This window comes from Glycine max, chromosome 1 (genome assembly GCF_000004515.6).
Source record: "Glycine max cultivar Williams 82 chromosome 1, Glycine_max_v4.0, whole genome shotgun sequence".
Classification (NCBI taxonomy): Eukaryota; Viridiplantae; Streptophyta; class Magnoliopsida; order Fabales; family Fabaceae; genus Glycine; species Glycine max.
The window spans coordinates 40562853-40578838 of record NC_016088.4 but is presented as its reverse complement, the minus strand read 5'-3'; the positions used below and the strand labels follow the sequence as shown (position 1 = coordinate 40578838).

The window sequence follows — 15986 nt, the reverse complement described above, 5'->3', positions numbered from 1 at the left end:
AACAGATTTCCATCAACAATTTCAGCATATAAACATCACAAACATCATCACAAAAACCCTAAAACAGAATGGGTATGTCTAACTCATCCAAACATGGCGATTTCAACAAGTTTTCAGCAAATGCCTTCACAAATAATCATCACACAGCAGAAAACTAACAAAACCACCCATCATATCTCCCAAAACCCCATACCCACGAAATTTAAGAGAGAAAGAAGTCCACCCAAACCTGAAATTTCGAAGTCCCACTCGTAGCCACGCACTTCACGACTCCAAAAATGCCCTCCTTTCGCGATTTGGAGTAGAAATGAGCACCAAAGGTTGAAGCTTTGTGTGGAGCTTCAATGGTGAATGAGGGAGGAAGAAAAGCAACGTGAGGGAGAGGGAGAGAGAAGGCTTCTGCAATGTTTTCTGCTGAGTGAAGAGAGAGAGAGAGTTGCTTTTTGGTTTTTAAAAGGCTTTTTCCTCTTTTCTTATTATTTTATTCAAGCTCTGCCACATGTCCCTATTTGATTGGAGCAAAAGGGCCCACTTTCTCTTTTTTTGACTGTGACCCATACTCAGTCACAAAAGTGAGAAAAATCTGACCTTTGAAACGCTAAAATCCTGCCTCGGTTTGCGTGCCATTTCTCTGGTTCCAGTTTCTCGCGTTTCTCTGCGTCCGTCGGGGCCAGTTTTCGAAAGCAAGCAATATATATATCAAAACGCTCAGAATAAAACCCCGAGCGTGGTTCAGAGGTTGGTTTCGTTAAATTCTAAGTCGCACGCAAAACGATGATTTTTAACTAATTAATTAAGAATTAACCCATAACCTCTCAGTTATGGATTTCTCTTCCTTAATTAGTCTAACCCGCGTATCTTGCCCCCCGCTATTCCTACTTCTACCAAGAACATATAGGCATATACACTGAATAATACTTATATATAATCATTCAAAATACATCGTTTCCAAAAATTCCGGATAGAAATTTCCAGGATGTTACACAACCCATCCCGTTGCACATTCACTTCTCTACCCCTCCAGCCTGATAAATGTTTCTGCCCTATTAAAAAAACAAATTGACCTCTAATTCCATATGAACAATAGGTTGATTTTCAACAATATCCCTAAGTCAATCAAACCAATACCTCCCACCAATTGATATCAGGACTGGTCACAATTTAAGATCCCATTAAATTTTCCATCAATATACCACCAGTTTAACCCCATCACAAAGAACCTTCACCCTTTAGACTCAGGCTAGGCTAGTGCAAGCTCCCTTTCTGGGCTAATATGGTCAATGAGAGTTGTATGCATCATTATCAATTCCTGAATACAGATGCAGAGCATTTCACCCCAAAACTGGTATAGTAGGATAGTAGATAGTGGAATAACCACTATTATGAAATTTATACATATAAATTAAGTAATTTATATTACATTATATGCTTAATCATATTAAAAATTTACACAAATAGTTTCTTTTAATTTTTTTTTGTCAGCAAACATAGATATGATATATTAATAATGAGTACCAGTGGTACTGAAGTTACAAATTTTAGGGGCCAGCTGGTTCCTATGATTATTAGTAGGAACAAAGCCAGCACCATAGCACCCTGCTACCTAACCCATGCTACAAAAGTCCAGCCCCCACACTCCCAAGCTAAGTATAGAAACCTAGTGTTACATTGGAAGAACATTGATTAAAGTGAAGTGTAAAATCTTTCTTGTTGGACTTGAGCCATGACCAAAGTAAAAGCAGAGCATCATCCAAATGCTAGCTGTAATTTGTAGATGCCAAGATATGATGTTGTGATATCAGATTCAATAAAGGAAAGCAAAATCTAAGTACATGTCAAATGAAACAGGGCAAGGGCATAGAGATTCCATCCAAATGCTAGGACAATAATTTCTACAATACAAATCAGATCATATTGGAACATTTCCATTTCAAAATTTACACTAATTGTTTTTTTGGAGCCATTTCTTAATTATATATTCCTGTCTTGCAATGATGATTTCAGCTTTATATAGCTAGAAAGAATATGATGTAGTGAAGACCTTCTTCCATCATTTGAGCTTTATATATGACTGTTGGAACTCTGTCTTCACTGCTTTCTTTAGTAAATGCCTTGCAATTTAATTCTGTATCATATCAAGTTGATTGCCACAAATTATTTTCTACATATTACACAAATGTTTGTCATAGAAGCGGTTGATTGACCAAAGTGTTATTATTTTTCAGGCTGAATCAGGCACCAAAGAATCACCAAAGAACTCCTTTCATTATTTGGAGGTGTGTTTATTGTTTCTAGTAATAGTTTAAAATATGTTTTTGAAATTCCACAAATCACAAACATGTATGATGCCTGAAAGCATGTATTCGTTTAATGCCTTCATATTCATGCCGTGTAATTGTTCTTTTGAGCTATCTAGTATGATGTTTATTATGTATTTTTGTGCCAATATCATACAATTACGAGAGTACCATAGGTACTATAGGAACAAGTATAAATTAACCCCAATTGTGGTTGAATTTGAGGATGGTATTGTGGACCAGCTACACCCCATAACTTAATTACATGTATGTTGCACCTCTTGGAAGAGGTGTCAGCATTTACCCTTCCTTTGTTGTTTCTTTTGCAAGGCAAAAAGCAAATATATTATGTATAAAATTCAGTACTAGGTGTACTGAAATATTCTACAATAAATCTCTTCATCTCCGCCTTTTTATGTCCTTACCCGACCACCCCCAGAACATGTATTGCAAGGTGTTCAAATTTCTCGAGTCCCGTTGCATGCACACCATGTCATTGACCGCTGGAAGATGGCTAATGGAGTTGTCGTTCATGAGACAACCTGGTGTTGACCTCCACATGCAACTGCTACATATGGATGGTGTAGTCCCTGGTGTAGTCCTTCTCTGCACATTTTAACAAAGACCAAGTGTGGAACAAGGTATCATCGATAACCTTTTCAGGATCAAACGGGTGGTTCTTGAAAATCATAGCATTTCTATGATGCCAGACGAAGAAGGATAGAGCTAACCACAGAAATTTCCATCTGTTGTTTATACTAGCTTTGTTGTTCCATTGAGTGAATTGCAAAAAGTGGTTCTTTGGGTCTGTGGAAAAAGGACCCACTCTATTAACCCATCTCAAAGGCTCCCACCAAAGTCTCCTTGTCATTGTAGAGTTGCAAATAACATGTATGTGACCAGAATGAATCTCATCTACAAAGTCAGCTGCCATTTGTATTTCATAGTCAAAAAAGTCCCTTCTCCAAGATAACTTCCATTCCCATCTGCCGTCCACAAATTCTCCCATAGAATTAATTAGAAAATTCTGCTGTTTACTTATTACATATAATTGGGGATACTTTCGTTGGATATTACAGTTGTCCTGCAGCCATAAATCGTTCCGCAAACTAATATTGGACCCCGTACCCACCCTCCACTTTAAATTATCATTAAAGCAGTTATTGTGTTGCTGCTAAAAGATACTCTTTAAATCCTGCCACCATTAGGAAGTGAAATTTCTTCTACCACCAGAAATCAACTACTTTGACATAGATTATTTTTCCCAAATTCAGCTGATTTGATTTTATAAATGTTTAAAAAATGATGTTGAATTTCAATTGCACCACTTTCGTCATTAAATTTCGATGTTGTCGTTTGTGCAGTTTTTCTTCATTTTTTCTTATAAGCATTGGTAATAGAGGCCAACAAACTGAAAAATGCCGAATCCCTTGAAACAGCCATGCACCATTTTTCTTGTTAGCATTGCTGGTCCAACTAACTGCAATTGCTAATGTGTTTTCCACTGCAGCGTTTTGTACAAAAGGTGCAGTTCTGGTGTGTTTTCTACTGCAATTGGTGCTCTATGCTTGTGATGCATGTCAAGTAACCCCTAAGCCACTAACGTTTGACATAGAAGGTGTAACATGGATCGAAGTTGGATGAACGCATCACGTATAACTGAAGAGTACGAGAATGGTGTTGAAGAGTTTTTGCTGTTTGCTCAAAGTAAAGCGCAACCTATGTGGGGAAAATTTTTTTGTCCATGTGTGAAGTGTGGAAATGGGAGGCGCCAAACAATTGATGACATAAGAACTCATCTTATTTGTGAGGGAATAATTCGTAGCTACACAAAGTGGATATGGCATGGGGAATCCCTCGATACAGCTGACATGTCACAGGCTGACGATGTTACTACAGACAGCGGAAATCCTATAGAAGAAATGATTCGTGATCTTGGGCAAGAGGGGTTTGAAGAGGCACATGCAGCGTTGTATGACAACATAGAAGTTGATTCAAAAATGCCTTTGTATTCCGGCTGCATATCTTTCACAAAATTGTCAGCTGTGTTAGCTCTGGTTAACTTGAAGGCTCGATTTGGGTGGAGTGACAAGAGTTTTAGTGAGTTGCTGATGTTGTTGACAAACATGCTTCCTGCTGATAACATCTTGCCAAAGAATCACTACCAAGCAAAGAAGATTTTATGTCCAGTTGGGATGCAGTACGAAAAAATTCATGCATGTTGTAATGACTGCATTTTGTACATAGATGATTTTGCTGAACTAGATTACTGTCCTGTGTGTGGGGTTTCTCGGTACAGACCGACCAACGGAGATTCTACTGTACTAGTCTCAGACGCCGACCGCCGTCCAGCAAAGGTGTGTTGGTATCTCCCAATAATACCAAGGTTTAAACGGTTGTTTGCTAATGGGGAAGATGCAAAGAACCTTATATGGCATGCAAATACTAGAAAATCAGATGGATTGATGCGACATCCTGCAGATAGCCCGCAATGGAAGGCAATTGATCGTCTGTATCCTGAATTTGGGGCCGAGCCTAGAAATTTAAGGCTTGGTCTTGCAATGGACGGAATGAACCCATTTGGAACCTTAACTACTAACCATAGCTCGTGGCCCGTTTTGCTGTTCATTTATAATCTCCCTCCGTGGTTGTGCATGAAGCGAAAGTATGTTATGCTGAGTATGATGATAGCTGGTCCAAGACAACCAGGTAATGATATTGACGTATATCTAAGACCGTTAATTGACGATTTGCGGAAATTGTGGGATGAAGGGGTTGATGTATGGGACGCAAATTTGCAGCATGCTTTCAAGTTGCGTGCAATGGTTTTTTGTACCATCAATGACTTTCCAGCCTACGGAAATTTAAGTGGATATAGTGTCAAAGGACATCACGCATGTCCTATATGTGAGCAGAATACTAGTTTCCGCCAACTTAAACATGGAAAGAAGACTGTGTATACTAGGCATCGAAGATTTCTCAAACAGTATCATCCGTATCGACGCTTGAAGAAGGCATTCGATGGAAGTCAAGAACATGAAACCGCGCCAAATCCATTAACTGGTGATGAAGTATATCAGCGGGTCAAGGATGTCGTAAATATGTTCGGCAAGTCCCAAAAAAAACCATCATCCACTTCAAACATGTGGAAAAAGAAGTCTATTTTCTTTGATCTTCCGTACTGGTCCGATCATCATGTTAGGCATTGTATAGACGTCATGCATGTCGAGAAAAATGTTTGTGATTCTTTAATTGGGACCCTCCTAAACATTAAAGGCAAGACAAAGGATGGTTTCAAGTGTCGTCAAGACTTGGTTGACATGGGTATACGTCAAGTGTTGCATCCTATCTCAAAAGGTAACAGGACATATCTGCCCCCAGCCTGTTACACAATGTCAACAGCTGAAAAGAGAAGTTTTTGTGAATGCTTGCGTAATATCAAAGTCCCACAAGGCTACTCTTCAAACATCAAGAGTCTTGTGTCTGTGAATGAGCTTAAGTTGGTTGGCTTGAAATCACATGATTGTCATGTGTTAATGCAACAACTTTTGCCTGTTGCAATCCGCGGAACATTGCCTGAGAAGGTCCGTGTTGCAATCAGTCGCTTGTGTTTCATTTTTAATGCTATATGTGCCAAGGTCATTGACCCTAAACAGTTGGATGCTTTGGAAGATGAGGTTGTCGTTGTCCTTTGTCAAATGGAGATGTTTTTCCCTCCTTCATTTTTTGACATTATGGTACACTTAGTTGTTCATCTGGTAAGGGAAATAAGGTGTTGTGGTCCTACGTATTTTAGATGGATGTGTCCAGTTGAGCGGTACATGAAGGTCTTAAAGGGTTATACGAAGAATCGACATCGACCAGAGGCCTCAATAGTGGAAAGATACGTTGCTGAAGAATGCATTGAGTTTGCCTCACAGTACATTGACTCATTGAAACCTGTCGGTGTTCCTGCATCCCGGCATGACCAGCCAATAGCCGGCAAGGGTACTCGTGGATACAATGTTGTGACAATGACTAGACATGACGTGTCACAAGCACATTTGTATATATTAAACAATACAACAGAGGTGTTTCCGTACATAGAGGCTCACAAAAAACATGTTAGAGATAGTCACCCCAAAATGAACATGATGAGGGTATTGCAAGAGCACAACAAAACTTTCATAAATTGGTTTAGACAAACAATACTTGCTGATAAAAGTGTTTCCAGACGACTCACATTGTTAGCCATTGGCCCAAATTTGAATGTCCCTACATGGAAGGGGTATGACATTAACAATTATTCATTCTACACAAAGTCCCAAGATGATAAAAGTTCGGTACAAAACAGTGGGGTCTGTGTTGATGCTGATTCGGAGCACTTTTCCAGTACATCGGATAACAACCCCATTCGAGCATCCATGTCTTACTTTGGTGTCATTCAAGAAATTTGGGAGGTTGATTATACATCATTTAGAGTGCCTATTTTTAAGTGTCAGTGGGTGAACGGGACAACGGGTGTGTTTCAAGATCCATTGGGATTTACTTTGGTAGACCTTAGTAAGGTGGCATATATAGACGAACCTTTCATTATGGCAGCACAAGCCAGACAAGTTTTCTATGTACAAGATCCATGTAATTCAAGTTTGTCTGTGGCTCTGCAAGGAAGACCAAGTGGAATGAATTACCATAATGATGAGTCAACCCTTGACATTGGTCAAATGTCTAGTTTTTCAAAACAATTGCCTTCAATGAATGAAGCTGATGAAGTGGATGATGGACATGCAAATCATGTAGATCATGATGAAGGTCTATGGGAAAACATCCCTACAGGCTGAGTGCGAAAGTAATGCTTTGTTTAATGTGTAAATATAATGATTATGTTAGTATTACGCCTTTGCTTTTGTTAATGTCTAAATGTAATCGTTAATATTAATTGTGTATTTTATTTACAGGATCATGGCCACAGATCCGACGTCTCCTCCGCAGTCCGATGGTCAATCAGAGGCGACTTCCAAGAGGAGTAGAACAACGACACGGCTGAGAACATTGACATTAAGAACCGTGGATCAGCCCATACCGGCTGTTTATGTGGATCCCGCTACCGGGAGAGCATCCGGACCGATGCGTGAAAAGTTCCACAGCTACCTAGGCGTAGTGGCGCGAGAAAAGGTTCCCATTATCCACAATAATTGGAAAGACGTACCTGAAACGCTAAAGGAGATTGTGTGGAATGACATTCTAGTAAGTCCTTCATACCAATTACAATATTTGAATTAAGAATCAATTTTTCTGTTAAAAACATAATTGACTATAACAAATAGTTGTCCTTTATAATCTCTACATGTGTTTCATGCCCTTTATTTTAAATGACTTGTCCTTTATTTGAATAGTTAATCACTATCCTAGACTCCTATATTTGTAAAGAACAGCACAAGGGCAGTTTTTATTTTAAACATGAATATTAGTTAGTTAGATGAGGTTGAGAACAAATATTGTCAGATCAAAGTTAGAGACCAGAACAAATCATGTGTATAATAAGTTCACAAATTTAAATTGATAACTTAAACAAATGAAAATTGGCATGGGTTTTGTGTTAGGGAGCAGGGGTAGTATTTTTATCCTTAAATACTTAATAGGGTAATGCATATTATTTTTTATGCTAATGTAACCATAAGTTTGATTTTTATGTTATACTATTTTTGTATGGAATAAATTGATTTGTATCACTGTAAACATCCCAAATTTCCTAAAACTATGACAATAGCTGCCTACCCACTTGCACCGCCAAATAAAGCATTGCTTTCCAATCCACATAATCCAGTGGCCCTCCAAATATTATGATTAATAGGAACTTCTTTTCTTTTTTGTTTTTTACAAACACTTAGAATTATACAAACTCAGTTAACACTTAATAGCATTTTTATCACCCATCTATTGTCTATAAAGCTTTTGCGATTCCAATGAGAGAATTGCATAAAATGATTTTTAGGTTCAATGGGGAAAGGGCCCACTCTATTGACCCATCTCAAAGCCTCCCACCATAAATTCCTAGTCATTCTGCATGAGAACATGATGTGGCCAATATCTTCCTCTTCACTATCACATAACGGGCACCTATACGAAGGCAAAGTGATGTGTCTCTTTCTCAAGTTAGCCTTAGTAGGCAATCTGTTTCTGAAAATTCTCCAACAGAAGGCAATCTGTTTCTTTCGTAAAATTAGTCAATAATAATTTAATATGTAATTTCTATTTTTTAATGTGTTGATTAATAACAATGAAAATTCTCCAACAGAAGGCAATTGCTCTTGGGGGGATTTTCAGATTCCAAATAATCTTAAAAGCTCTGTCGTCATTAACAGATCTGCCATCATTCTTGAGGATATTGTAGGCTGACTTTGTGGAATAGGCTCCACTAGGATCAACCTTCCAAATAAGGGAGTCCATACTGGTTGGGCAAATCTGGACAGCATCAATCTCAGCATCAATTTCTCCTCCATTGCATCCTCCATTCCCATTTATTATCAACAAGAATTCCCATTAGGCTGATAGAAGAATCCTGCTGGTAGCTCACTTGATACAAAGTAGGGTATTTTTCTTGAAGAGTTAAATCATCCTCTCTCCATTTATCCTTCCAGAACCTGATTTTTGCCCCATTACCCAACTTCCAACACAAATTATAAAACAGCCTATTAGTGTGCTGCTGCTGGAAAATAGATTTTAAGTCCTTCCACCACTTAGAGAAAGCTGTGGAGTTTCTCCCATGAATCAGAGCATTCCAGCCACCATACTTGGACATTACAATTCTGGGCCAAAAGTGATTCTGATTAGTCGCCAATTCCCAGCCCCATTTGCCCAGCAAGGCCTCATTACAATTCTTGGACATTTGAATCTGTTAAAATTTTATAAAACTGTAAATTATTTATAAAAAAAAAAACATCAAACAAACAAAACCCTGATTTTTTTCTTTATCGGTCTGAAAGAGCGGCGTGTGTTTGGTATGTCCTAGGGCCCAAGAATTTTTAGTTAAAATGAGTGTAACCCAGAACTTCCATCAATTTCACTAGACAGGCAAATCAGACAGTAGGTTGGCCCAATAATTTAAACTCCAAGTTCAAACCCAATGGCTCTTCATCTTAATGTCCCCACGTGGCTAAAACTTGTCAATTTAGGGGTAACAATCCTCCAGCAACACAGGATCTATATTTTGTAGCTACAACAAGCTCTTTTATATGAACCTTATAGATGTGTGTAGGGGAGAATTTCTTGCTACATGTTTAACATCAAATACTAGTTCTCCTAGTTTTATCCAGTTGTTTCTGGACCAATATGATCTTAACTGCTACTAACAAATACCTATTGACTTCCGATTGCAGTCATTTTCTTTGATAGTTACTACTCATGCTATTATGCTTTAGGATATTGTAACAAATAGAAAAACTAATTTGTCCCAGGTCTATCAGAATTTATTTTATTTCTTAAGCATACGTCTCTGTTTAACAGCTATATATGCTCCAGCGAGAAAATATTTCAATCATCAACTTTCCTTTTCTTGTTTTTCGCAAATGAGTTAATTATATTTTCCTAAAATATTATTTTTATTCACCTTGACTTTCAATTTATAAATTTTATTTTAAACTACTGAGTCTACTCTAGATATTCAACAACTAGGTACAATTAATATTTTAATAAGAATTTGAAAGATGAAACGAAGGGATAGAATAAGAGTTGGAGATAACTAATTCTAACCATGGATAGAGTGTGGATACAGGAAAGATAAAATATATATATTAAAGAGTACCAGAGGTACTAGATAAGGTACAAATTAGAGATCAGATTAGATTCCAGGTAGACCTAATTCTGACCATGGATAGAGTGTGGATACAGGAATGGTTATAATACACATATCAAGGTATTCTTAAAAATCCTGCACTAAGATTGGTAGACCAGTGATTATGGTACTATCATGCAAGTACCCTTTGCACTATTAAAATCTTACTTTCAAACCTCTTAGCCTCTTATGTTTCAAAAATTAACTTTGTTTCTGCTCCCACATAATTTAATTTTAAGCTTGGCAAAAGTTCCTTGTATCTTGAATTCATTAGTCTGCTTCAAGTAAATTATGCCAATCTGCTTCAGTAATTTAAGGATATGTTTTTGTTATCTGAGTCAAGGAAGCTAAAGTTTGCAAAACAAAAGTTTACTTCAGATCTTCTCTGGCTTCAAATGGTATAAGAGAACTTAGAGAACAAACATGAAATTAATCAAATAACAATTATTGAAAGGGCCTTCCTAAAATATTTCCCAAACAAGACTTCTTTGGCCTCTTCGAAGACATTATTTGGGTCAGCAAAGAAACAAATCCTTGTTTTATTATTTCTACTTTCTATACAATATTTCTAAGGTCATTGATATTGTTTGAGAACACAAACTTCAAATTTTCAGGTGTCTCTACCTGCAATAGAAACATACAACATATTCATGTATACAACTCTAGTGTCTTATCTAAGCTCGAGTCCACACCACATCATGGAGTTGCTTGCTGATTGATTTAACAGTTACTTGGTCATCCTCACCATATAGAATCCAGAAAGATTAGTCAAACCTAACTTCTGGTATATGAAATTTAGTATTGAACAGAATGTTAGAAACTAAAATCTTCATAGGGTGCAGAAGTTTATCAGTCTTATTTACAGTTTTCAGCCTTGTATTTACTGTTCCAATAGAACTTAAATCTTGCAGTTGCTGGGGTGGGGTAGGACAATTTTTAGCATGCTAAAAATTCATGTCTACCAGTTTGTGCTGGGGACATCACAAATTCGTCTGCAGAATCCTTGGAAGCAGCATCTTTGTACGAGCAGGCAACAATTATTTCCTTGTTTATTGTGCCATGCACAATGTCAACAACTTTAACATAAAAGAGATGAAGAGGTAAGTTACAATTGCAAGTCTTAAGTTATTTCCTTGTTTAAATCACACCAAGCTTAATATTGTTAGGCTTCTTCCTTGTGTCAACTTGTCAAAAGGTGCCCTCTTAGGAACAAATAGGATAGGCTTACAGGCATAAGTGTCCCTCACCTGAGAAGTGCTTCACAGGCAAATGCTCTTCCAGTCATTGGAGTCAATCTTGTAGAAAGCATAATACTCCTCCTTTGTGATCTCCTAAGGCTCTGTCATCCAAATGGCCTTATGCTTGTTCACCAACGAGCATTCATGTGACACTTCCTTGCTGAGGAAAAAAAAATGTGACACTTCCTTAATCTTCTTTAAATTACTTTCTTCCTTCTCGTTCTCTTCGTCAACATCCACCACCTAAGTACATTAAAAAATTAGATATTGAAGTCAAATTGTAATTCAAAAAATACCAAAAAAAATAAATAAACCTTTTGAAGTACTTCTTTAGATGGTATTCCTTATGGTTCAAGTAGCAATAACGATGACAATTGTATGCATGTTTTGTTTGATATTGATTTCATTTTTTGCATAAAACAAAGAGGGGAACGAACAACAATTTGAAAGTTGTACATTCAGGAACTAAAGAATTCAAAATAGCTAGTAATAAGAGGGATTTGTTTTTGGGATTTTCTGAGCACCAAGAGCGGCTACGCAAGAAGCTTGCACTTGAGGAGGGAAGGATGTTTGCAGATAATGAACAACTTTCTTAACTACTTGTCCTTCAGACTTTCCTGGTTCTTCTTGTTAATATGTACATCACAATAGTATAAGCTATGGCGTAAAAACATGGTCTATATTGACTTCTAAGATTGTTAGGGGTCAAAAAGACCATGTCCATAAGCCATAGCCTTATACTATTTATATTTACATATTACCAAAAGAAACAGTCAAATCTGAACGGCAAATAGTTAAGAAAGTTGTTCATTAGCTGCCAATATGCTTCCCTCCTCAAGTGCAAGCTTCTAGCGTACCCGCTATTGGTGCTCAGAAAATCCCAAAAACAAATCCCTCTTATTACTAGCTATTTTGAATTCTTTAGTTCCTGAATGTACAACCTTCAAATTGTTGCTCGTTCCCGTATTTGTTTTTTGCAAAAAAGAAAATTAATCTGAAACAATTCAGGCTGAATTGTTATCGTTATTATTACTCGAACCATAAGGAATAACAGCTAAACAAGTAATTTAAAATGTAACTTTTAAATTATGTGGTATTTTTTTAATTACAATTTTACTTCAATATCTAATTTTGTTAATCTACTTAGGTCGTTTTTTAAATATAAATATGAATTTAAAGGTGATCTACTGATAATATAAAGTACTTGCTAATCACAAATTATGATACGTATCATTTTAAATTTTAACTTAATTTTATAAATATTAATAAATTTATAATAAGACAATTTTTAACATGTGCTGCAGTGATTCCTTTGACTTCACTATAATCTCCCTGACATAATTAAGAATTAGAATTAGACCTAGGCTGCAGTGATTCATTTGACTTCACTATAATCTCCCTTCTCAAGCCTTTGATTGTCTATGTTAACTTCTTTGCCTCTGATACTGTATAACTCTTCAACATGCCATTGCAGCAATTATTTTACCAGGCACATACATTTTTAATTACAATTCCTTTAATTTGTATAAGGATACAAAAATAAAAACACGTGTAGCTGAATGGAAAATAAAAAATGAAGGAAGCATGAGACTGTCAAAATATTATGTTTATACATAATATGTTTATATATGATAGCATGAGACTGTCAAAATAAGTAAAGGAAGCATGTACTTTAATGTATTATTTTTTTAAATCATTAGGCCTTAGTCTTAGCTTGTTTTCATTTGGCTTTATGGCTACTGCATAAGGAATGAGACACAGTCATATGAGTTCTTTGTCTGATTTGACAGTAGAGGATATGAACATATATATGGGTGCTTTATTGTGATATTATTCAATATATCAGTTTTTTTAATGTTCTGCCACTGCTATATCTAGTAGTATCTATTTTCATATCTAGGATGCCTTGAGGGTGTATTCTGATTTGGGGTTCAGCCGCAACTTGATGGACTTCATGGTTACCACTAAGGAGCCTGAATTTCTTAGAGATGTTGATGGGACGGAACATAGTTCTAATTCAGCTGAACAAGTATCTGGTAGCTCCAGCAGGTTTGGGAGTGGAAGATATTCCACATTTTAGGTCAGAGTGAGACTACTTCGAAACAGGATGGGGTTTCTGCTTCGAATTCGAAGAATTTTAATTCTGTTGCTACTAAGCTTATCTGGTTTGAAGTTAATTGCTGAGACATTTGATTGGAGTCATGATGCCTAGGCTTGTGAACTTTCCTTGCTTGCAAAATGTGTAGATTTGTTGTTAGTGCATTATTTGTGGATTTCAGATTCATTTTTAGGAAGTTTTTGGATTGAAGGGCACATTGCTTCTTGGTTGAATAACCTGTTTGTACATAGCTGAAATAAAATTTTCAATACTAGCACTACTGGTCCTTTTTTTTGCAATTCTATTACCAGCTTTTGGTTTTTTTATGTGTCAATTTCTTGGCTTATTTTACCTAAGATTTTGAATTAATTTAAGACATGTTTCTTCGGAGATAATTAGGCACCAAACGTAAATACCTCTTACAGCATACATTCAGACCTTTTTTGTCGCCTTGTGAGAGATAAATACCTCTTCATATTTTATTAAATTTGTAATAAAAGGTAGGTATTCTTCTATTTTAAACACTTTGACTATATTTTGTTTCTTCTTCTATCACATCATATAGTTTATTATATTTATATTTTTTAACCATGTATCTCAATATTTAATTAGATGTTAGGTGTTAAATAGGTGGTATGATGTCCACAAATTAATTATAATGCATAGTTGGTAATTTGTGATAACAACATCAGCATAAAGGTAATTTGTGATTGAACCATGAAATTCTAGCACCCAAATTTTGGAAAACAGCAAATACTATCTGCATAGTTGGAAGATGAATTCACTAATCACCTGCACCGACTTTTCTTTTGTTTTATTAGTGAATAATCTGCGTATGCCATAAGTTTTGATTATTACTCTGTTGTTTTAACTACTGTGCAGAAAACATGAGAAATCAATGTTTTAGTAATGATTTCAAATTACTTAAGAATTATCAATGTACATGGATTATCAATAACATCATTGATAAAAACTCAAATTGTGCGAAGGCTGAAGCATGTTCTTAACAAACCATGAAAAGAAGTTTTTCTAGGAAAAAAAATACTTTAAGGCAATAACTGTTATTAGTGAGTGTCACAATATTTTTTTTCATTTATTATTTGTTCAATTTGGATATTAAATTTGATGGCTGTGACTGCATGGTAAACTTACATTATATGCTGATTGGATGCTTTTGCTTTACTTGGGGTATTATGGCAGAACATTGTCATTAAATTGTTGATTGCTAGTATTGTATAATGATATACATTTGGCTGCCTTTTTCCACAAATTTTGACACCTGGTTATGTAGGCAAAGTTTGATATCGCAGAAGCTACGAAGGTGAAGACGAAGGTTATGTCAACAGTAGCGACGAGATGGCGGCAATTTAAGTCCACATTGACTAGCAAATTTGTGTTTGCTAAGACTGAAGGTCAACAAACACAGGATGTTGTGACAAAATATGGACTAGATCCTGAAGCGTGGAAACAATTTGAAGAAACCCGCCTGACACCTAACTGGGAGGTTAGTTGAATCTGTTTATGGTAACTTCAAATGAATATTTTTTTGCCAATTTGATTATTTTAATTTCAAAAAAATCTCCGCAATTATGTATGTCACATTACAGGGTATTAGGAAACGAGCACAATCAATTCAAAAACACAACGACTGCCCTCACGTACTTTCACGTGGGGGATATGATTTGCTTGAGAAGAAATTGTTAGACCAGAAACGAAAAAGGATACAAGAGGAAGCATTGTTGAGTGAAAATCCAGCAAGTGTTGATGAACCCCCATCCCCAATAAAAAGGCATGTTAAGTGGAAGGTTGCTCGGACCAGGGCTGTTGGCAATATGACATCTGACTCTGCACAGGAAATTGCAGATAAAATAGTAAGTTCACCAATATGTTGCAATGTTCATATGTTTAAGTATTTTGTAATGAAAATGACTGCACGTTGTGTATTTTTGTGTCACTTGTTTTGTGTAGGACTCCTTAGAAGAGCAGGTAACGCAGGATTCGTTTGTACCCCATGGTCGGCAAGACATACTGAACACTGCCATTGGACGACCTGACCATGGGGGTCGCGTTCGGGCAACAGGCTCAGGTGTCACTATTACTCAGTACTACGGAAGGGCATCAAGGACATGCAGCAGCTCGTCCACGTCCATCAGCCAACAACAACTAGATGAAGTTGTTGCAAGGCTTAGGGAAGACATGACTGGCCAGATTAGGGAAGAATTGAGGACTCAAATTAAGGAAGAATTGAGGACTCAGCTAGAAGAGGAAAATAAAAGGAGCTTGGAAATAATGACCAATGCATTGAAAGAGGCTATTAAAAAAGAGTTGTCAAATAAAGGATCCCAAGAGGCACTCCAAATTCAGCCGGACATACAACAACTAGGTGTGCGTGTCAGCACACAGGGAAGTAATGCTGTTACCAATGCGCAGGCTTCACAAGAACATGATGCTGATGCCATACCATTGATGGGACTGTTTGTGCAGCGTAACGATGGTACACAAAGGTTTGTAGAAATATTACCTTACTTACAATTGAATCG

General features: G+C 36.7%; 2 protein-coding genes across 2 annotated transcripts in view; both read left to right on the top strand.

The window, feature by feature from the left end:
• The window catches only part of LOC102667062 (uncharacterized), a 38256-nt gene that overhangs the window by 17552 nt on the left and 4718 nt on the right, over positions 1 to 15986 (top strand). Inside the window, exons 4-8 of the mRNA XM_041009290.1 lie at positions 2226 to 2276; positions 7235 to 7523; positions 14738 to 14950; positions 15054 to 15317; positions 15415 to 15950. Coding sequence (XP_040865224.1) covers positions 7239 to 7523; positions 14738 to 14950; positions 15054 to 15317; positions 15415 to 15950 — 1298 coding nt within the window. The 5' untranslated portion in view covers positions 2226 to 2276; positions 7235 to 7238. The remainder of the gene's footprint in view (positions 1 to 2225; positions 2277 to 7234; positions 7524 to 14737; positions 14951 to 15053; positions 15318 to 15414; positions 15951 to 15986) is intronic.
• Positions 3923 to 7117, top strand: LOC121174704 (uncharacterized). The gene has a single exon (XM_041014609.1). The coding sequence runs from the start codon at positions 3923 to 3925 to the stop codon at positions 7115 to 7117; it is 3195 nt and encodes a 1064-aa protein (XP_040870543.1).